Genomic DNA, 23,894 nt, shown 5'->3' with positions numbered 1-23,894 from the left:
ATATGCAAAAACTAGCAAATATGAAGTCATGCCTTCTGTTATTTCCTGAATTTGAAGGAGACATAACAGAAGGCTTTAACTTTTCCCTAAGGTTTTCTGTCCTTAGGAAATCTGATACATGCTATTATCTTTTATGCCAGGCTGGTGAAGAGGTATAGTCATATCTCTTTGTATCATTTTCCTATGTTTGAAATTTATAATTAAATAAACTGAGATTAAAATCATGTTGTCCCAACAAAATAATAATCCATACATATACAGAGAAAAAATCAAGTTTACTTCACTATGTAAAATAATATTTATAAAACACAATATAAAGTTTAGAAGAAAATAGTCACAGAGAGGACACGTATTACATACCACAGCAACATCTGCATCATAGCTTCTATTGCATATTGTGCCAGGAAATGTTGCTCCCACATATTTAGGCTGTTTCCTGTAACTACATCATTATAATGTTTCCTTTTTTTATTAGCATGGTCATTCAGAACGATTCACAAGCTTATTTATTAAGTTAAATCTCCCATAAAATTTAAAATAAGTTTTCAAACATACTATTTTTAATCTGAATAATACCTAATATATTATACAAAATGCTCAAATTTTTGAAAACTATAATTCACCTTAATACCAATTTTTTTTCTTAACCTAACTCCTTGACTTGATATAATTTTATTATATCAAATTCTCCTCAGTTTCCCTTATTCAGCAATTGTTTTGGTCACTAAAAATTAAAAGGAATTTTTAATTTATGGAAAATAATTCTTGCCATCTAAATATAAGCAGTTTTTAAAATTATAGACAGGCATTTCTTCAGTCATGTCCTACTCTTTGCGATCCCACAGGCTGTAGCCCACCAGGCTCCTCCGTCCGTGGAATTCTCCACAAGAATACTGGAGTGGGCAGCCATTCCCTTCTCCAAAGATCTTCCCAACTCAGGGATCAAACCTGAGCTTCCCACACTGCAGGCAGATTCTTATCATCTGAGCCACCAGGGAAGCCCTAATCATATTACCAAAAACCTAAATGTTTCTTCACTGAACAGTAGACATGAAATGCATTCACAAATCGTAGGTAATATTTATTAACTGAATAGTATCAGTTTTGCATCCTTAATAAGTTGGGGTTTGTATGTATTCTGTCATATAGCTGATATTATAAAAGCTCATGAAATATTTTTTCATATGAATTATATTCCAAAATATTTTGTCATATAAGTGATTCAGATTGTTTTTATTTTTATCATGTTTCCTACTACACTATCACCTCGATGGCAACAGCTATATTTTACTTAACGTTTTCAAAGGGGCCTACAGAAAACTGAAAAACACTATAAATGTGTTATATTATAAAATTAATGAAATTATTTATGTATATCTCTTTATTAATGCAGAATATTGTGCTTACATAAGTAAGAATGTTACATCGTGGGGCCGAAGGATAAGATAGTCCTGTTTCCATGCCAAAAATCTTTGTAATAAATCATCAGCATCTCCAGTGGTGGAAATTTGGTTTTTATCTGACCACAGTTCCAAGGAGGATAATATCACAGTCAGTTTGAACTGACTGAACATCTAAAAATAAGATTTATATTGTATATATTCAAATAAAATAAATCATTACATCAAAACAGTACACAAAAAATAAAGTTTACTTGATTACCTTGGATATTAACCCAAGGACTTGAAGTCATTAATTTGCCATGATATAATGAAAAGGTTTTCAATGACTTTTCATAAATTTATACACGCAAAAATGTTAAAACTTACTGCATTGACAAGGCCAATAATCTGGATAATTTTCTGTGTTACAGCCATCATTTCTGATCCCATATAATCATACTGAAAAAGAAATTTTTTATGACCCTTTTAAAAATGTAAGTGACAGCAATTTTTCTTGTATGATGAATATCTCTTGATGATAGCAAGCAGGAAAACCATAAGATTTGTGAGATTAATTAAAATATACTAACATAAAGATAATAATATTTACCATAATGAAAACAAACAACAATAAAAAAATCATACTTAGGGATTCAAAATAGATTCTCACTTGTTATGTATTTTAAAGACACTGTCCAGCAGAAACAATTGAAATCATCAAGAGGTACTAAAATAACTTCACAGATCTGTCTGTATTATAAAGGGATTTCTTGAAGTAGATATTTTCTAAAACAGAAGAAATCAGTCACAGCATTTCCCATTGCATGCTTAGCAATTAAAGAAGAGTAAATAAACATTAAAAATAATCAACATGCTCAAATAAATCTTTAGGAAGACAGAAATCTTAATGATGTAAAGTGAAAATTATGTGGCATGAATGATTCAAAAAGGTTTGATAAAGAACAAAATGAAATAGGATAAAGGTGAAAAGAAAGAAAATATTTTTTTTGAAACTGATAAATATATTTTTAAAAACTATAGTCAATTTACAATATTATATTAGTTTCAGGTGTACACCATGGTGATTCAATATTTTCTTAGATTATACGCCATTTAAAGTTGAAAAGACTATCAATACCAATCACTTGTGAGAAGATGGAAGCACAAACTGCTACAGTCACTTTTGAAAATTATCAATATCCTCTAAGAGTAATTTACACTAACCTAATGACATAATAATTTCACTCTTATCTAGATACGCAAAAGACACTATGTTTACCAAATGGATATTTTTCCAAAAAAGAAATGCAAGTGACCAACAGGTACACAAAAGGTATTCAACATTACTAACCATCAGGGAAGTGAAAACAAAATCCACAGTGAGATTTCACCTCACACTGGTCAGATGGCTATCATCAAAAAAACAAAACAAAAGAAAAAAAAAAAACAACAGCTTACATATGCCTAAGAAATCTGTATGCAGGTCAAGAAGCAAAAATTGGAACCAGACATGGAACAACAAACTTTTTCCAAATTGGGAAAGGAGTACATCAAGGCTGTATATTGTCACCCTGCTTATTTAACTTAAATGCAGAGTACATCATGTGAAATGCTGGACTGGATGAAGCACAAGATGGAATCAAGATTTCCAGGAGAAATATCAATAGCCTCAGACATACAGATGACACCACTTTTATGGCAGTAAGCGAAGAGGAACTAAAGAGCCTCTTGATGAAAGTAAAAGAGGAGAGTGGAAAAGTTGGCTTAAAACTCAACATTCAAAAAACTAACCAGTCCCATCACTTCATGGCATATAGACGAGGAAACAATGGAAACAGTGACAGACTTTATTTTCTTTCCAAAATCATTGCAGATGGTGACTGCGGCCATGAAATTAAAAGATGCTTGCTCCTTTGAAGAAAACTTATGACCAACCTAGTCTGCATATTAAAAGGCTGACATTACTTTGCCAACAAAGGTCCATCTAGTCAAAGCTATGGTTTTTCCAGTAGTCATATATGGATGTGAGAGTTGGACTATAAAGAATGCTGAACATTGAAGAATTGATGCTTTTGAACTGTGGTGTTAGAGAAGACTCTTGAGAGTCCCTTGGACTGCAAAGAGATCCAACCAGTCAATCCTAAAGGAAATCAGTCCTGAATATGCATTGGAAGGACTGATACTGAAGCTGAAGCTCCAGCATTTTGGCCGCCTGATGTGATGAACTGACTCATTGGAGAAGACCCTGATGCTGGGAAAGATTGAAGGCAGGAGGAGAAGGGAATGACAGAGGATGAGATGATTGGATGGCATCACCAACTCAATGGACATGAGTTTGAGCAGGCTTTGGGAGTTGGTGATGGACAGGTAAGCCTGGTGCGCTGGAGTCCATGGGGTTGCAAAGAGTCAGACACAACTGAGTGACTGAACTGAACTGACAAATGCTGGTGAGCATGTTGAGAAAAGGAAACCCTTGTACTTTGTGGGATTGTAAATTGGTACAGCATTATGGAAAACAATATGCTCCTAAGTCACTTCAGTCGTGTCTGACTCTGTGCAACCCCTTAGACGGCAGCCCACCAGGCTTCCCCGTCCCTGGGATTCTCCAGGCAAGAACACTGGAGTGGGTTGCCATTTCCTTATCCAATGCATGAAAGGGAAAAGTGAAAGTGAAGTAGCTCAGTCGTGTCCGACTCTTAGCGACCCCATGGACTGTGGCCCACCAGGCTCCTCCGTTCATGGGATTTTCCAGGCAAGAGTGCTGGAGTGGGGTGTCATTGCCTTCTCCGGAAAAACAATTTAACAGTTCCTTAAAAATCAAAAAAAGAACTGCCATATGAATGACAACCCCACTTCTCAGTATAGAACCTAAGAAAGTGAAATCAATATCTCATAGAAATATCTGTATTCCCATGTTTGAAATGTTATTCACAATAGCCTAGATATAAAAACAACTTTAAGTGTCGTCAAAAGATGAAAGAACAGAAAAAAGTGGTATTTATGCACAATGGGAGGAGGGCCTGGCAATCCACTCCAGTGTTCTTACCTGGAGAATCCTATGGACAGAGGAACCTGGTGGGCTAAAATCCATAGTGTTGCAAAGAGTTGGACACAAGTAAAGTGACTTAGTACAGTACATGTACAATGGCATAGTATTCAGTCACAAAAAGGAGGAAATTCTCTCATTTGCAACAACATGATAAATCTGGAGGGCATTGTGCTAAGTGAAATAAGCCAACCCAAGAAAGACAGAAACTGTGTTGTGTCATGGCATCACTAACATGTAGAATCTAAAACAAACAAACAAAAACAAACAAACAAACAAAAGTCAAATTTCATAGAAACAAAGAATAGAATTTTGGTTGCCAGAGGAAGTAATGGAGAAATATAGGTCAAAGGGTACAAACTTTTCAGTTATAGGTTCTGAGTATCTAATGTGCAGCACAGTGACTATAGTTAATGATATGGTATTGTACACTTGGAAGTTGATGAGTTCTCTTAAGTGTTCTTACCACACACACACACATACACGGAACATAATGTTAATGCTGTGAGGCAGTGAATGTGTTAATTATCTTGGTCTTGGTAAACAATCCGCAATGTACATGGTCATCAAATCTTCACATTGTACAATTTAGCCATATACAATCATATTTATCAATAATTCCTCAAAAAATTGGGAAAAAAATATTAAGTCAATTGGTCAGCTGGCAAATATCTATCACACTTCAAAGAAAACAGTGTGACTGGAGAGGGTACAGCAGGTTAAGGAGAGGGCAAGGCAGTTAGGAAGTGTGGTCAGAGACCCCAGCCTCATCTGGGGATGAGAGGGTAGGTAGATAGTATTGTGCATCCTAGGCTAGTCCAGATGTTCAAGCTGGTTTTAGGAAAGGCAGATGAACCAGAGACCAAATTGCCAACATCCACTGGATCATTGAAAAAGCAAGAGAGTTCCAGAAAAATATCTATTTCTGCTTTATTGACATGTCAAATCCTTTGACTATGTGGATCACAATAAACTGTGGAAAATTCTGAAAGAGATGGAAATACCAGACCATCTGACCTGCCTCTTGAGAAATTTGTGTGCAGGTCAGGAAGTAACAGTTAGAACTGGACATGGAACAACAGACTGGTTCCAAATAGGAAAAGGAGTACGTCAAGGCTGTATATTGTCACCCTGCTTATTTAACTTATATGCAGAGTGCATCATGAGAAATGCTGGGCTGGAAGAAAACACAAGCTGGAATTAAGATTGCCGGGAGAAATATCAATAGCCTCAGATATGCAGGTGACACCACTCTTATAGCAGAAAGTGAAGAGGAACTAAAAAGCCTCTTGATGACACTGAAAGAGGAGAGTGAAAAAGTTGGCTTAAAGCTCAACATTCAGAAAATGAAGATCATGGCATCTGGTCCCATCACTTCATGGGAAATAGATGGGGAAATGGTGGAAACAGTGTCAGACTTTAATTTTGGGGGCTCCAAAATCACTGCTGATGGTGACTGCAGCCAAGAAATTAAAAGACCCTTACTCCTTGGAAGAAAAGTTATGACTAACCTAGATAGCATATTGAAAAGCAGAGACATTACTTTGCCAACAAAGGTCCGTCTAGTCAAGGCTATGGTTTTTCCAGTGGTCATGTATGGATGGGAGAGTTGGACTGTGAAGAAACCTGAGCACCGAAGAATTGATGCTTTTAAACTGTGGTGTTGGAGAAGACTCTTGAGAGTCCTTTGGACTGCAAGGAGATCCAACCAGTCCATTCTGGAGGAGATCAGCCCTGGGATTTCTTTGGAAGGAATGATGCGAAAGCTGAAACTCCAGTACTTTGGCCACCTCATGCGAAGAGTTGACTCATTGGAAAAGACTCTGATGCTGGGAGGGATTGGGGGCAGGAGGAGAAGGGGACGACAGAGGATGAGATGGCTGGATGGCATCACTGACTCGATGGACGTGAGTTTGAGTGAACTCCGGGAGTTGGTGATGGACAGGGAGGCCTGGTGTGCTGTGATTCATGGGGTTGCAAAGAGTCGGACACGACTGAGCGACTGAACTGAACTGAACTGAGGCTAGTTTGGGATCCTAATTACATACATTTGTTGTTGTTTGTTGTTTAGTCACTCAGTCCTGTCTGATTCTTCTGTGGCCCTATGGACTGTTGCCCTCCAGGCTCCTCTGTCCATGGGATTTTCCAGCCAAGAATGCTGGAGTGGGCTGCCATTTCCTTCTCCAGGGGATCTTCCTGACTCAAGGATCCAATCCACGTCTCCTGCATTGCAGGCGGATTCTTTACCAGTGAGCCATGCCTCTTAACTATATCCAAGTCACACCTAAAATTAAATCTTTTTAATTGGAAATCATCAGAAAATTACATACATTATGTCTTTAAGAAGTTTTTCATAATGTTTAAAGAGAGAAGGCAAATAAGCACAAGGTCCCACTTTATAGCACAGGGAGCTGTATTCAATGTCCTGTGATAAACCATGATGGAAAAGAATACCAAAAAGGAATGTTTATATGTATATAACTGATTCACTTTACTGTATAGCAGATACTGGCACAAAATTGTAAATCAATTATATTTCAATAAAAAATGAATTAATTAAAAATAAAATAAAAAATGTCTGGACTCTGAAAGATAAATTGCTCCAAATTGGCAGTTCTATGTTTTAATTTTTCTATAAACATTTAGCAAAAAAAAGTATAGCTACCTTTCCATGATCATTAGAAATATTAATTTTGAAACCTGCAAGAGAGCTAACAATATAATAAATTTCCATAAATTGATTTCATAAATTTAATATTCAGAAATGATTAAACATTTTGGCTGATGTTCTCTAGGTGATAGCAATAAAACATTAAACTTTAAGAAAGGAAAATTAAAATGGGAAAGAAGAGAGAGAGCAATGGAAGGAGGGGAAAGTTTGACTTACCAAAGCTTTTTCGACTATAATGTGCATTTCTAGATATTGGGGCAATAGTTCTGAAAAAGTTTTTTCCTGAAAAGAGAATTTATCAAATGTTAATACGTTTTGAATTTATTAAACAGACAGTGACATGTAAAGGAGGCAAGTGACCTCATAAAACCCTCATGAGGTCTTAAGTATAAAAATTAACTGCAAATCAGAAAATTAACTTGAAAACAAATTTCAAGTTTAAAGGAATCCCAGTGAGCCTGCTAGAGTAAGGCAGAAGTCTAGGTATTCACTATTAATTCTGAAGAAGAGAAAGTGAATAACTCCATAGCTCCAGAGCATAGGCTCTGTGTCCCATTTGATACAATGTAATACTCCTTGATTGTGTCAAGTTAGTCAGCTATAAATCATCAATTTATTATACCATTTCGTACTCTAACGGTGATTTTACAAGAGCTGTATATCTAACATGCTGAAATACCATTTCAAACATGGATATTTTAAAGGCCCTACAATTTCTTCCTTGACCCTGGTAATTAAATCTAAGTGTAAGGAGGGAACAAAGATGGTGTCTGTCATAAAACAGCTTTTTTTGTTGCTGTTATTTAGTCACTAAGTCATGTCTGACTCTGTGACTCCGTGGACTACAGCTCACCAGTTTTCTCTGTCCATGGAATTCTCCAGGCAAGAATACTGGAGTGGGTTGCCGTTTCCTTCTCCAGGGGATCTCCCTGACACAGGGATCGAACTCGTGTCTCCTGCATTGGCAGGTGAAGTCTTTACCACTGAGCCAGCAGGGAAGCCCCACAAAATAGCATAGCTTACTATATAAACAAGCAAACAAAGAAACTGGATTCAACTGGTAGAGCCTAGGTTTACATTTTCACAGGGAAGTAAACTATGCTTGCCTCTTAAATGTGTATATACTGAGATGCTGATTTCTTTTCTTGGTGTTCAAAATTCACTTAAAAAATATTTTGTATTTTGGTGGCTCTTACTGTGCTTGTATAAAAATATAAGCCACTGTTGACAACCATGGATTCCAAATTGCAGCCTGGTTGAATATAATTACAAATTATGTACACACCATAACCAATTTTCTGTATGTTTCTACACAGCAGATTTCATATTTTAATAACATTTTTCCCCATTTGCCATTTCAAATTTATATTCTTATTTTCAAAATAATAAAACTGTATCTTTAATACCTGTGTTTTAAAATGAACTTATAGTACCATTCATCATAATGTCACATGTCATTTTCAGTAATTGAACTTCAAAATCCATTCATTTTAATGGGTTACTTTTATTCTCTTCTTTAAAATGTTTTGTTCAGTTTTTTAAAAATAAGTATTGAATCATAGAATATTGCCAAAATAGATCACAGGTCTCTTGTAATTCTCCCCGGTGGTTACATCCTACAAAATTACAGTACATTTTCAAAACTGGGGTATTCACCTGGTACAATGTGTATGTGTATAGCTGTATATCATTTTGTCATGTGTATGTTTATATAACCACAACTCCAATCAAGATACAAAACTATTTTGTCACCATGAAGATTTCCCTTCTTGTACCTCTTTAAAGTCAGTTGAGATTATACAGTCTGAGGAAGAGAAAGAAATCAGAATGGAAAAAAATGAACAGAACCTGCTCTTTTCCTATGGAGCATTTTCAAGCACACCAACATGTATACAGTGGAGGTAATAGGGAGGAGATAGATAAAAGGGCAAAAAGGAGCTTCAAAGAACTAATGGCCAAAATGTTCCTAAATCTCATGAAAAAATTAAACATCCAAGAAGCTTAATGAACTCCAAGTAGGATAAACTCAAAGGGACCCAATCAAAGACACACATAAGAAAACTGTCATAAGGCAAAGACAGAGACTCTTGAAAGAATCAACAAAGAAAGGCCACATCGTGCACAAGGAATCCTCAGTAAGATGACTAACATCTGATTCTTCATCAGAGAAAATGGAGTCCAAAAGATAGTGAACTGAAATATCCAAAGTGATGAAAGAAAAACACCTGTCAACTAAGAATTCTATATTCAGCCTACAAATTAAATGTTTAATAATATACAAATGATGCAATATTTTAGAAAGACATGTCCCAGTAGTATGTAAACCTATATATCAAAATATTAAAAGCAGTGTTACCAGGGCAGTGGTAACTAGTGTTTCTATATTCCTAATTTTATTCAATAATAAGCACTTTTGCTTGAATAAAAATTAAAAACAAGAAATATTACATAAGACAACATACAACAGTAAGCTTGAAATGCATTATTGCATATTTCCATGTATTTTAGATGGAATATGGATGTTTTATATACCCATGTAGAAAACAGATACCAAATGTTATATTGCTACTCAGCAGCTAAGTACTTCCTTTTCCTGACTAACACAATTCTACAAAAGTAATTTTATAGTGTGTCATGATATCAGAATTGTCTCAGTTACCTGTGAGCTTAAATGGATTGTATAGGACTGATCTTTCTGCCAAATATTGCTGTAATTTTCTGCAAACATTGGTTTATCTGGATGGTCATTTTTCACTTGATAAATTATGTGCTCAAATCTTGCTGAAAATTCCAAAGGCTCAATGCCATAGCTGATATTTTCAAACTGAAGGAATCCCCTGAATATTTAGAAAACAATGACATAAAAATCCTGCCAATAATCCCATCATCCTGCAAATGATTCCATCAGATTTATAATTCAAAATGCCATAAGAAATGAGCAACCATAGTGAGGAACATGTTTTAAAGTCACTCTCTTTTCCTACTTTTTTTTCAGCTACCACTAGTAACTGAGTAACCACATCTGCCTCAGTTTTTCTCATGTATTAAAGAACTAAATATACTGAGAAGTATTTTGTTTTTTCCATATAGCAGTCACATTCATTCAAGGTGTATTAAGGCCATGCCTGGGGTTGCAAAGAGTCGGACACGATTGAGCGACTGAATTGAACTGATTTGCTGGAAACCAAGGCATTTGTTGAGAATTCCAAGAATAAAAAGTTCCTGTTCTTACAGAGGGACAGTGGATATATACAGTGGAGGTCTAAAAAGGCTGATATGTAGGAAAACCACATGTAGAAAATGTCAAGTTTCTGAGTCAACAAATTCTGGACATCAGGCGATGAAAAGCAAAGGGAAGGTGGGAATAATCTTTTTGCTCTGCTCTGGGCCTGTATCTTCATCTGATAAACTCACCACCTTCTTCCTGCCACTTCAATGATGAAAATCATCACCCCTGCCCTTTTACCTCTGAGGTATGTTCTCAGCTAGTCGTCTTACACCTGATACAAAGCACACCTACACTGAGAATATACAACTTGCGCTTAGTTAAGTAACTACTTAATGTAAATTTCCATAACTATTCCAGATAGCTGATACAAAATACAACAATAACATCCAGGGAGATCCAGGGAGATATTCTAAAGGATTTAGGGGGTGGGTGTGTTTGAATTTTTTTTTTTTAACGCATCTGTCTCTTTCTCCTCAATATCTTGAACATATCTTCAGTTAGGATTCCCTTGAGTGATTTCACTTCAATGGTTACTGCAAAGGCCCATTTATTAATATTAAAAACTAAGGCCATCATGAAGAAAACGTTCCGATTGGAATCCTCCTTAAATATCCCAGATTTGTGTTTTGCAGCCACTAAATTTTATTTTAAAGTATATCCTAATTTTTCATGTATAAATAACCTCAAAGATTCTGTTGTGTGTTACTCGCTCAGTCATGTCTGACTCTTTGGGACCCCATGGATTGTAGCTCACCAGACTCCTTTGTCCACGGAATTCTCCAGGCAAGAATACTAGAGTGGGTTACCATTCCTTTCTCCAGGGAATCTTCCCAACCCAGGGACTGAACGTGGGTCTCCTGCCCTGCAGGCAGATTCTTTACTTTTTTAGCCACCAGGGATGGGCAGTAGCCCACCAGACTCCTCTGTCCATGGGATTTTTTCCAGCAAGAATACTGGAGTGGGTTGCCATGCCCTCTTCCAGGGGATCTTTCCGACCTAAGGATCGAACCCACCTCTTCTGTGTCTCTTGCATCACAGGCAGATTCTTTACCCACTGGGTTATGGGGAAGCCCCAAGATTCTGTTACCTGAGTCCAGAACAGATGCTGAGTGTCACGACTGAATTTGGGAAACCTGCGATGTATCCTTGATAATGACAATTCATCTGAAAAACAGTACAGTGAGGCCAATAAATAAATTAGTCATGCATAAAATGTATTGGCAAATGTTATAAATATTCAAAACATTAAAACAGTTGAATGTAATAAGTTTCTGTATCATAAAGATTTATTAAAAGTGGTTTTCAACTCAAACTCTTCCAGAAAATTGCAGAGGAAGGTAAACTTCCAAACTCATTCTATAAGCCCACCATCATCCTAATACCAAAACCTGACAAAGATGCCACAAAAAAAAACCACAGGCCAATATCACTGATGAACATAGATGCAAAAATCCTTAACAAAATTCTAGCAATCAGAATCCAACAACACATTAAAAAGATCATACATCATGACCAACTGGCCTTTATCCCAGGGATGCAAGGATTCTTCAATATCCACAAATCAATCAATGTAATACACCACATTAACAAATTGAAAAATAAAAGCCATATGATTATCTCAATAGATGCAGAGAAAGCCTTTGACAAAATTCAACATCCATTTATGATAAAATCTCTCTAGAAAGCAGGAATAGAAAGAACATACCTCAATATAATAAAAGCTATATATGACAAACCCACAGCAAACAATATTCTCAATGGCGAAAAACTGAAAGCATTTCCCCTAAAGTCAGGAACAAGACAAGGGTGTCCACTTTCACTACTACTATTCAACATAGTTTTGGAAGTTTTGGCCACAGCAATCAGAGCAGAAAAAGAAATAAAAGGAATACAAATTGGAAAAGAAGTAACACTCTCACTATTTGCAGATGACATGATCCTCTACACAGAAAATCCTAAAGACTTCACCAGAAAATTACTAGAGCTCATCAATGAATATAGTAAAGTTGCAGGATATAAAATCAACACACAGAAATCCCTTGCATTCCTATACACTAATAATGAGAAAATAGAAAGAGAAATTAAGGAAACAATTCCATTCACCATTGCAACGAAAAGAATAAAATACTTAGGAATAATACCTATATATATAAAACTATAAAACACTGGTTAAAGAAATCAAAGAGGACACTAATAAATGGAGAAATACCCCATGTTCATGGATCGGAAGAATCAATACAGTGAAAATGAGTATACTACCCAAAGCAATCTATAGATTCAATGCAATCCCTATTAAGCTACCAACAATAAGAGCTAGAACAATAATTTTGCAATTTCTATGGAAATACAAAAAAACCTCAAATAGCCAAAGCAATCTTGAGAAAGAAGAGCGGAACTGGAGGAATCAACCTGCCTGACTTCAGGCTCTACTACAAAGCCACAATCATCAAGACAGCATGGTACTGGCACAAAGACAGAAATATAGATCAATGGAACAAAATAGAAAGCCCAGAGATAAATCCATGCACCTATGGACACCTTATCTTTGACAAAAGAGGCAAGACTATACAATGGAGAAAAGACAATCTCTTTAACAAGTGGTGCTGGGAAAACTGGTCACCACTTGTCAAAGAATGAAACTAGAACACTTTATAATACCATACACAAAAATAAACTCAAAATGGATTAAAGATCTAAATGTAAGACCAGAAAACTATAGAACTGCTAGAGGAGAACATAGGAAAAACACTCTCTGACATAAATCACAGCAGGATCCTCTTTGACTCACCTCCCAAAATATTAGAAATAAGCAAAAATAAACAAATGGGACCTAATTAAAATTAAAAGCTTCTGCACAACAAAGGAAACCATAAGCAAGGTGAAAAGACAGCCTTCAGAATGGGAGAAAATAATAGCAAACGAAGAAACTGACAAACAACTAATCTCAAAAATACATAAGCAACTCCTGAAGCTCAATTCCAGAAAAATAAACAACCCAATCAAAAACTGGGCCAAAGAACTAAACAGACATAAAAGAAGACATACAGATGGCTAACAAACACATGAAAAGATGCTCAACATCACTCATTATCAGAAAAATGCAAATCAAAACCACAATGAGGTACCACTTCATGCCAGTCAGAATGGCTGCGATCCAAAAGTCTACAAGCAATAAATGCTGGAGAGGATGTGGAGAAAAGGGAACCCTCTTACACTGTTGGTGGGAATGCAAAGTAGTACAGCCACTATGGAGAACAGTGTGGAGATTCCTTAAAAACCTGGAAATAGAACTGCCTTATGACCCAGCAATCCCACTGCTGGGCATACCCACCAAGGAAACCAGAATTGAAAGAGACACATGTACCCCAGTGTTCATCACAGCACTGTTTATAATAGCCAGGACATGGAAGCAGCTTAGATGTCCATCAGCAGATGAATGGATAAGAAAGCCGTGGTACATATACACAATGGAGTATTCAGTTCAGTTCAGTTCAGTCGCTCATCATGTCCGACTCTTTGCAACCCCATGAATCGCAGCATGCCAGGCCTTCCTGTCCATCACCAATTCCCGGAGTTCACTCAAACTCATGTTATTGAGTTGGTGATGCCATCCAGCCATCTCATCCTCTGTCGTCCCCTCTTCCTCCTGCCCCCGATCCCTCCAAGCATCAGAGTCTTTTCCAATAAGTCAACTCTTCACATGAAGTGAACAAATACTGGAGTTTCAGCTTCAGCATCATTCCTTCCAAAGAACACCCAGGGCTGATCTCCTTTAGAATGGACTGGTTGGATCTCCTTGCAGTCCAAGGGACTCTCAAGAGTCTTCTCCAACACCACAGTTCAAAAGCATCAATTCTTCGGCACTCAGCTTTCTTCACAGTCCAACTCTCACATCCATACATGACCATTGGAAAAACCATAGCCTTAACTAGACGGACCTTTGTTGGCAAAGTAATGTCTCTGCTTTTGAATATGCTATCTAGGTTGGTCATAACTTTGCCATTAAAAAGAATACATTTGAATCAGTCCTAATGAGGTGGATGAAACTGGAACCTATTATACAGAATGAAGTAAGCCAGAAAGAAAAACACCAATACAGTATACTAACGCATATATATGGAATTTAGAAAGATGGTAATGATAACACTGTATGCGAGACAGCAAAAGAGACACAAATGTGTAGAACAGTCTTTTGGATTCTGTGGGAGAGGGAGAGGGTGGGATGATTTGGGAGAATGGCACTGAAACATGTATAATATCATATATGAAACGAATCGCCAGACCAGGTTAGATGCATGATACAGGATGCTCAGTGCTGGTGCACTGGGATGACCCAGAGGGATGGTATGGGGAGGGAGGTGGGAGGCCGGTTCAGGATGGGGAACATGTGTACACCTGTGGTGGGTTCATGTTGATGTATGGCAAAACCAATACAATATTGTAAAGTAATTAGCCTGCAATTAAAATAAATAAAATTATATTTAAAAAAATAAAAAATAAATGTAGTTTTCAAGGAAAATAAGTATTTGACACATTTCTTTACTTTATACCAATGAGTGCCCAGACATGTTCTCTGGATCTGGATTTCATCCCTATCATACATGGAATATGGAATAAAATATTTGTATGAAACTGCCAACATGGAACAAGCATATCCCAATGGTAACGGTAAGCCCATCTGAATAAAGAAATGTGTGGTAATGAATGTCTACGACATCTGGGTCTTACCTTAAAATATGAAGACTCAGAATGCAAAGATCCAGTCTCATTATATGTATAAACCAAAAAGTTCTGGGATACAAATGAGCTAAGGAAAATAAAAACTAAAAGTGGTTGAGTCATGAATTTACTATGAACATAAACATTAAAATAATAAAAATAAGAGTAAAATATATAGGATTCATATAAGCATATTCTTTATTTAGAGTAATTTTAGCATGCCATCACAGTGTAAATTCTCTGACCTGGCATCTCAGAGAGTTAGGGCTTTCTTAACACCAGAATAGATTTTGAGTCCTCCATTTCAGACATTTGTGTGTGTGCCTACAAATGTCTTCATTCAACAATATTTGCTGAGTGCCAACAATCTGATAGATTCAATTCAAGGCACTGGGGTACAGCAATATAGAAAAGACAAAACCACAGTCTTCCTCACAATGAGAAACACATACTGCTAGTATGTTGAAAGTGAAAGTAAAAGTGAAGTCGCTCAGTCGTGTCTGTCTCTTTGAGACACCACGGACAGTAGCCTGCACCAGGCTCCTCCGTCCATGGGATTTTCTAGGCAAGAGTACTGGAGTGGGTTGCCATTTCCTTATCCAGGGAATCTTCCCGACCCAGGGATCAAACCTAGGTCTCCCGCATTGTAGACAGAAGCTTTACTGTTTGAGCCATGTTAGGTGATAATAAATAAGGCCTGAAGGTTGGTTGCAAATGTAGACAGGATGGCAAGGAAAGGCTAAGTGATTTGATTACTGAAGACCTGAAAAACAAGCCCTTGGATCTGCACAGATCTAGGAAGGAAATGCAAATATCCTGAGGCAGAGATAGGTTGTGTATCTACGAAGACCATCTAGAGGGCAAAGTACCTGAGGTGAAGTACGGAGACAAGACAAGAGACAGTAGTAAGAGATGGTGTCCCAGAGATGAGAAGCCACCACTGGGAGATTCTGAGCAGGAAGGTGCAGGATCAGACCAACATTTTAATAGAATCAGACTGAAAGTCCTGTTGAGAACCTACTGTAGGACAGATAAGCACAAAGAGATCAGCTAGGCTACAATAGCTGGATGATAGGCTATTATCCAGTAAAGACATGATGGTAGCTTGAACTAGGATTGTAGCAGTGGTGGAGGTCCAATTGCTGAATGCATTTTTAAAAAATAATTATTTATTTTTCATTGATTGATGATTACTTTAAAATATTGGTTTGATTTCTGTTGAATGCATTTTGAAGGTAGATCACATGGGATTTAGTAATCCGCTAGATGTGGAGGAAAACAAAAGAAAAACATAAGACGTCAAGAGTGACTCTAACATTTTTGTTCTGAGAAACTGAAAGAGTAGACATGCCATTTACTAAATCCCCGAGGAAAAGACAAATTATGAAAAATGACTAGAAGTATATTTTAGGCACATTAAATATTAAAATTACAGCAAACTCTTGGTTATCAAATAAGAAGTCAAATACACAAATGTGGCGTTCACTAAAGAGAAATAAAGATACAAGTTTGGGAGTAATCAATACACCCATAGGAGCAGATGAAAGAACCAGGTGATTGAGAACAGCTAGGGAAAAAAGAGGCGTTTAAGAATAGCACCAGGGAGTACTCCTAAGATGAGAGAGAGGAGGTCGAATCAGAAAACAAACAAAACAAAATCTGAGAAAGACTGAGTACATTGATAAGAGACAAACCAAGAGACTTGCTGTGTCCTGGAAGCCAAATGAAGAAACTGTTATAAGGAGGAGACGCTGCTCAGCTACACAAAATGCCACTGACTGATAAAAATGAATAAAAAGTAACTGGCATTTAGAAACATGAGGATCATTGATGATCTTACCAAAGAATATTTTTTTAATGAAATGGTAGTGATCCTAAAGACCAACATGAGTTTAATGGCCATGAGTTGGATGAGAATCATCATGAATTAAGTAAGCAAAATTTTCTCAAGCCTTACTCAACCACAAAAATGCAGGCAGACAAAATACAGTTGTTAAAAATACATATTTTCAAAGATGTAGGCAAAGAAGAGGCTATTTGAGTATATAAAATGTTGAAAAACACAGATTGAGACAGAAAATAGGTTGCTTGTTTTCCAAAGTAGTGGCTGATAACAGGGATTAAATGTGAAATAGTATGACAGGTCTAATGTGGAGAATGAAATGTTTTAAAACTGATTTATGGTTGAAAATTGTGATACTATATTAAACTTATATAATTATACACTTGAGAGTTTTATGATTATATGTATATACACATAATTTACCAAATAAAGTTGTTAAAAATAAATACATATATAATTAAAACCTCCACACAAAATATGCCACTAGTTCAATTTTCTGCCAATAACCACATGATATATACATGTTTGATTGCATATTGGATATACTTGACACATAACTTGCAGTTCTTGAGTTCGTGAATTTAAATGCTTACTTATTTATGCATAGATTTATTTAAAAATAACAAGCTGGAAAATAAAAATTCAAAGTTCTTGTAGACTTAATATTCAGGAACTAATGAATCCAAAACTGAAAAACTAATTAAACAGCCTACATTTTGCTGCATGCTTAAATTTAAATAGTGTACAAAAACATTTTTTTAAAAAGTAAATTCTAAGCTTTAAGGGAAAATCATTTCTTACTGTTTTCTGAGATGCAGAGTGTATGGTTTGTTATCAATGGTAATGATATAAGTCACCTAAAATAAAGCAAATAAAGGTAATTAAGTAAATTAGAAATAATAAAATCAAAAAGTATTTTTCACTAAAGTCAAAAAAGACTCACCCAATCCATTTTTAAAAAGCATATATCCTTCAGAATTTATTGTTCTAACTAGCAAGAATTTAAAATTTTTTAATAAATTCAGGATGAAGGCAATAAATGTAAGGAATGGCTTTTGAAAAGAAGAGATGAAAGCTATATTTTGAAGAAATATAAATTTACTATGTATTAATACTAGATCTTACTGTTTATTTTATAAAAAAACATACTCATCTTTAGCCAAAATGAATGAGGCATGACTGTAGGCTTACATGCTACACCAAATACAATGAAACAATAATGTGTTTATAAATACATAAATACACACTCTCAAACACTAGAGCTGCTTTGCAATGCTTCACATATAAGCTAAAGACAGACCTGAGAGAAGGAAGCTAGGGAAGAATGCTGGGGCTCCAGCAATACGAGCTGTGAGACCACAGGGAGTAAACTGTAATGGTCTTCATCACCTTGCTGGGAAGGGGTCCAGGAGCAGGAGATGTACACAGTACACAGTACGGCAGGTTGCTTTTAAAATATCATCCAGAGGGTGAGAGAGAGTCTAGCAAAACATGTTTTATATAAAAGAACGATACAGGCACGAAATCCAATCCTTGTCCTTTAACAAAATATGATCCTCAGAGGTACCTCCATCTACTGGGCCATATCCTATTGGTTGGAAGGAAGCCACAGGTTTTTCCCATACTCAGAGGTGGAGCTTCTTCAACGGTCTGAACACTAGATGGTAGGAGTCACTTTGTGAATTTAGGGTCTGTCCAACACCATGGGCAAAGAACTGGGGAGCTGAGGATTAAAACCCACAGCTCATATAGTGCTGGGAGACATTCAAGGTCTGACCAACCAGAGGAGAAAAATGTCACTGAACACACTCATGCCATTCAGTAAAGATCACAGAAAGGTCACATTTTAGTGTTAAGGAGAAACTAACCTAGAAACCCAGAAACTAGAGTCAGGATTACGCGAGACATTCATCCTAAAGACATTGTGGTTTAGTTGCTCAGTCGCGTCTCATTCTTTGCGACCCCATAGACTGTAGCCCACTAGGCTTCTCTGTCCATGAGACTTCCCAGGCAAGAATACTAGAATAGTTTGTTATTTCCTTCTTGAGAGTATCTTCCCAACTCAGGTATCAAACCCAAGTCTCCTGCACTGCAAGCAGATTCTTTACCACTGAGCCACCAAGGAAGCCCCACCAAAGACAGTACAAACATGACATTTTCAGTCTGGTTCATAAGTAACCTAACTGCCTGCCAAAACAAAGCATAATACATTTTAAAGGAAAATCACAAAGTTAAGCAGTCAACCAAACAAAATTAGCAGTGTTAATCCAATCAAAAATAAACATACCCAGGAACATGAAATAAGTCTGATGACAGGATAAGAGGCTCTGGTCTTATCTTCCTCCCACAGTTACATCAAATAAAAGCTTTGCATGGGTCAATTGCCTCTGAGAGAAATCCAGAAAGTAGCAGAGGGGCTCCTCAATACTGAGTGACTGAGAAAATATCCACCACGCAAAAGGGCAGGAAAGGTGAAAACACACACACACCATAAAACCCAGCCCTGGCAAAATACCTTCCAATCAGGAGAGAAGCCCCAATTTTCAGTATCTCCCTCAGCACCAAAAGGTTTGGACCAGGCATCCAGCAGCACAACTTTTTTTGTTGTTGTTTTATATTGGAGTATAGCCAATTAGGGCTTCCCTGGTGGTTCAGATGGCAAAGAATCCACCTGCAGTGCAGGAGACCCAGGTTTGATCCATGGCTCAAGAAGATCCCCTAGAAAAGGTAATGGCAATAAACTCCAGGATTCTCTATGTCTACGAGTTGAAGGGAAAAATACTTTTCCATACCACTCAAAGTGATCTATAGAGTCAATGCATCCTTATCAAAATTCCAATGTCATTTTTCACAAAAATAGAGAAAACAATCTTAAAACAGAACATTAATAGCTATAACAATCTTGAAAAAGAAAAGCAAGGCCAGAGACGTCACACTCTGTGATTTCAAACAATATTACAAGGCTGTAGTAAGACTAAAAATAGAAAGAGGGCCTAAATTAATAAAATCAGAAATGAAAAAGAAATTATAACTGACACCACAGAAATACAGATGACCATAAGTTAGAACTGGACATGGAACAACAGACTGGTTCCAAATAGGAAAAGGAGTACATCAGGCTGTATATTGTCACCCTGCTCATTTAACTTATATGCAGAGTACATCATGAGAAACGCTGGACTGGAGGAAGCACTAGCTGGAATCAAGATTGCCAGGAGAAATATCAATAACCTCAGATATGCAGATGACACCACCCTTATGGCAGAAAGTGAAGAGGAACTAAAAGCCTCTTGATGAAAGTGAAAGTGGAGAGTGAAAAAGTTGGCTTAAAGCTCAACATTCCAAAAACTAAGATCATGGCATCTGGTCCCATCACTTCATGGCAGATAGATGGGGAAATAGTGAAAACAGTGTCAGACTTAATTCTGGGGGGCTCCAAAATCACTGCAGTTGGTGACTGCAGCCATGAAATTAAAAGATGCTTACTCCTTGGAAGGAAAGTTATGACCAACCTAGATAGCATCTTAAAAAACAGAGACATTACTTTGCCAACAAAGGTCCATCTAGTCGAGGCTATGGTTTTTCCAGTGGTCATGTGTGGATGTGAGAGTTGGACTGTGAAGAAAGCTGAGTGCCAAAAAATTGATGCTTTTGAACTGTGGTGTTGGAGAAGACTCTTGAGAGTCCCTTGGACTGCAAGGAGATCCAACCAGTCCATTCTAAAGGAGATCAGTCCTGGGTGTTCTTTGTAAGGACTGATGCTAAAGCTGTAACTCCAATACTTTGGCCACCTCATGCAAAGAGTTGACTCATTGAAAAAGACCCTGATGCTGGGAGGGATTTGGGGGCAGGAGGAGAAGGGGATGACAGAGGATGAGATGGCTGGATGGCATCACCGACTCAGTGGACATGAGTTTGAGTGAACTCCGGGTGTCAGTGATGGACAGGGAAGCCTAGCATGCTGTGATTCATGGGGTTGCAAAGGGTCGGACACGACTGAGCGACTGTACTGAACTGAACTGAAGAGACTATTGTTGTTGCTTAGTCGCTAAGTCCTGTCAATCTCTTTTGCTCCACAATCCATGGGATTTCCCAGGTGAGAATACTGGAGTGGGTTATCTCCTTCTCCAGGGGATCGTCCTGACCCAGGGATCAAACACGCGTCTCTTGTATTGGCAGGCGGGTTCTTTACCACTGAGCCACCAGGGAAGACCATAAGAGACTATTAACAGCTATAGGTCAAGAAAATGGACAATCTCGATGAAATGGATAAATTCCTAGAAAGGTACAAATCCCAAGGCTGAACCAGGAAAAAATAGAAAATATGAACAGACCGATTACCAGTAATGAAACATACATAGCTTTCAAAACGTGTAGACAGACACTGTATTTCACATCCTGCATTGTTGCTATATACTTTGAGATAACTGTGGGACAAGTGAACAACTTGAAGTTTAAAGTGATCATGCAATGACAATATACATGCAAATGGAAGCAAATCAGGAAGAAAAAGCTTATATGCAAATATTTTTTCAACAGTAGGTAGTTTACTCTTAATGGAAAAAGATTCATAAATTAAAGTTGTGACTCCATGTCCTCAAACTGATAACTCTGACTACCTTACCATCTGTAATCCTCTTTCTCACATATATATATGAAAATAATATAAAATATTTCAAAAGGTTAATGTGAGAATTAAATGAGAGTAGTATATGAAAAAAAAACTCTAAAGGAAATTATTTTATTATGATTTTCAAGTACAGTTTTGTACGTTTAGTTTTTATTATAATTTTTCAGTAGTGAACATAATCATAATACATTCTAATACTGTATGTCAAAATAGAGTTATTGGAGTCTTAAATTTTTTTTACATACTCATTTCAAAAATTGTTCCATCAAACTGAAAGCATTTTCTCAGGGTTTCTATATATTGACCCCATTTCTTAACCATATGGAAATCTAAACCCCTGTATTATGACTTCTAGTTTCTGGTCTGCAATCTACAACAGTATAACTATGCCAACTTGAAGTATTTTAATCAGGAAAATATTCAAGATGGAATGTCTTCAATTTAATAAGTTTTTAGTAGCAGTGCACATTTTTCAAATTCTTTTTCCAATTAATATTTACTGACATGCTCTCATTGTCAGTAAATGTGACATCTATCACTTTAAACTTCAGGTTGTTTACTTCAGTTATTTAAATATTATCACATTTCAGGCAAATGTGATATTTTTAGTCTTCTTTTTCTTTGGCCATTATTTCTAATAAGTCTGATGCTTCTGGGTCAGATTCTCAGGTCTAAATTTTACTCAAAACCATTTTTTCTGTCACTTTAACTGTGGCCATTAATAATGTTTTCTTTCCATAAATTGCAGTCTGAACCATTGTCACACTTAATTAATGTTGTTTATTTCTACCAGTATGATTCATCAATAGTATTTAATATTTCTTGAAAATTGTGAACAAGTGCTTCAGAAGAGCCTGAGAGATGAAGGGAAGGTCCCAGGAATTAGCAATAAAAACATGTGGCTTTGCAAGCAAAAACAAATTAGTATGATCTGATTCAATGCAAAGGTAAATTAAAAGTCTTAAACTTTTAAATTATAAAACTGATACTCTTTAACTTTTTATTTTATATTGCAGCATAGACAATTAACAATGTTGTGCGAGTTTCATGATGGACAGCAAAGGGATTCAGTCATATATATATATACCTGTATCCATTCTCCCCCTAACTCCCCTCCCATCCAGGCTGCCACAAAATATTGAGCAGAGTTTCCTGTGCCATACAGACTGTAGGTCCTTGTTGGTTATCCATTTTAAATAGAGCAGTGTGTACATGTCCATCCCACACTCCTGAATTATTTTCACTCCATCTTTAAAAGTAATATGCTTGATCATTTACCTGCTTCTCCCAATCTTCACTCTCATTTGAGCTTATCTTCTGTGGAACTGTGACATATAGGAACATTCCCTCAGAATCTGTAGTAAGAAAATGGGATTTTTTTGCAACAGTCCTCTAAGACAAGCATGGATTCTTAAGCTCCGAGTCCATGGTGAGGTCTACAATTGTAAATCAATTTATCTACATGTGTCCACCTTGGTCCACAGATTTCAACAGATTTTCAATGGCACACTGAAAAATGGCTAGGAAACAAACAAATGAACAGAGAACAGATACAATGCTGCAGGACCATCCTGTTGGTTTCCAGAACTACGTTGAAGCCTTTCCCTCAGGTCTCTGAGGAATAAAGCCAGGCCAGTTCCGAACCTGGCTAAGTCCTCTGGCTACAGAGTAGGTGACCCAGAAAGACCTTCAGCGGCTGAGACACTGCATCCTTGGCTAACATCTTCCATCCCCTATCCTGGTCCGGGGGTGGCTGGGGGTGGGGGGAAGCCACCATCAGAGAATCTCAGGGAGAGGCGGCAGGTATCCTAGAACTACAGAAATTGTTTTGGAAGATCCCAGCTCTGCTCAGTACCCAGAGAGGGAGAAGGAAGTCGAGGCTCCGAAGTCTTACCCTGGCTGGCGAGCAGCCCTCCAAGTGCAGCAAGCAGTGCGAGGAGTAGGAACATGGCTGGGTTGGGGCGCAGGAAGCAGAGCCAGGTGAGAGACCGTTGGGTATCCCTGAGGCTCGTGGGCAGAAGCCCTCCGGAGTACAGCATTCTGCCCCGAGCCCTGGGGGTGATGACCAGGGCCTCAAATTAGCTTTCAGCTGCACTGGCTCATCGTTAGGCATCCTGAGTGGCTGGGCGCTCAGGGCCGAAAGAAGGAACTCCAGACAAATGCTTGCGCCTGCGCACAGCGGGTCTGTGATGACAATGTGGACATCCTTCAAACCCTTCAGTAGGGATAAAGGAGCAAATAAGCATACGGTCCATGGGGTCGCAGAGTCAGACACAACTGAAGCGAATTAGCACGCACGCTCTTCTGGGGGAAGTTCCTGGTAATTTCCCTTCTCCATGTGATGGTTTTCTAACAACTTTTATTTGCTATGGTG

At 37.4% G+C, this 23,894-nt stretch overlaps 1 protein-coding gene across 1 annotated transcript in view; it reads right to left on the bottom strand.

Moving 5' to 3' along the window:
* Positions 1–23,469, bottom strand: part of ADAM18 (ADAM metallopeptidase domain 18) — a 108,340-nt gene extending 84,871 nt beyond the window's left edge. The window contains exons 1-10 of the mRNA XM_027530053.1: positions 23,415–23,469; positions 22,799–22,875; positions 17,692–17,747; positions 15,057–15,135; positions 11,416–11,492; positions 9,759–9,936; positions 7,316–7,381; positions 1,770–1,841; positions 1,408–1,574; positions 361–442 (exon numbers count right to left, since the gene is read on the bottom strand). Coding sequence (XP_027385854.1) covers positions 361–442; positions 1,408–1,574; positions 1,770–1,841; positions 7,316–7,381; positions 9,759–9,936; positions 11,416–11,492; positions 15,057–15,135; positions 17,692–17,747; positions 22,799–22,875; positions 23,415–23,469 — 909 coding nt within the window. The remainder of the gene's footprint in view (positions 1–360; positions 443–1,407; positions 1,575–1,769; positions 1,842–7,315; positions 7,382–9,758; positions 9,937–11,415; positions 11,493–15,056; positions 15,136–17,691; positions 17,748–22,798; positions 22,876–23,414) is intronic.
* Between the last annotated feature and the right edge of the window lie 425 nt (positions 23,470–23,894).

This window comes from Bos indicus x Bos taurus, chromosome 27 (genome assembly GCF_003369695.1).
Source record: "Bos indicus x Bos taurus breed Angus x Brahman F1 hybrid chromosome 27, Bos_hybrid_MaternalHap_v2.0, whole genome shotgun sequence".
NCBI classification, from domain to species: domain Eukaryota; kingdom Metazoa; phylum Chordata; class Mammalia; order Artiodactyla; family Bovidae; genus Bos; species Bos indicus x Bos taurus.
This window is presented reverse-complemented; position numbering and strand designations above follow the sequence as displayed.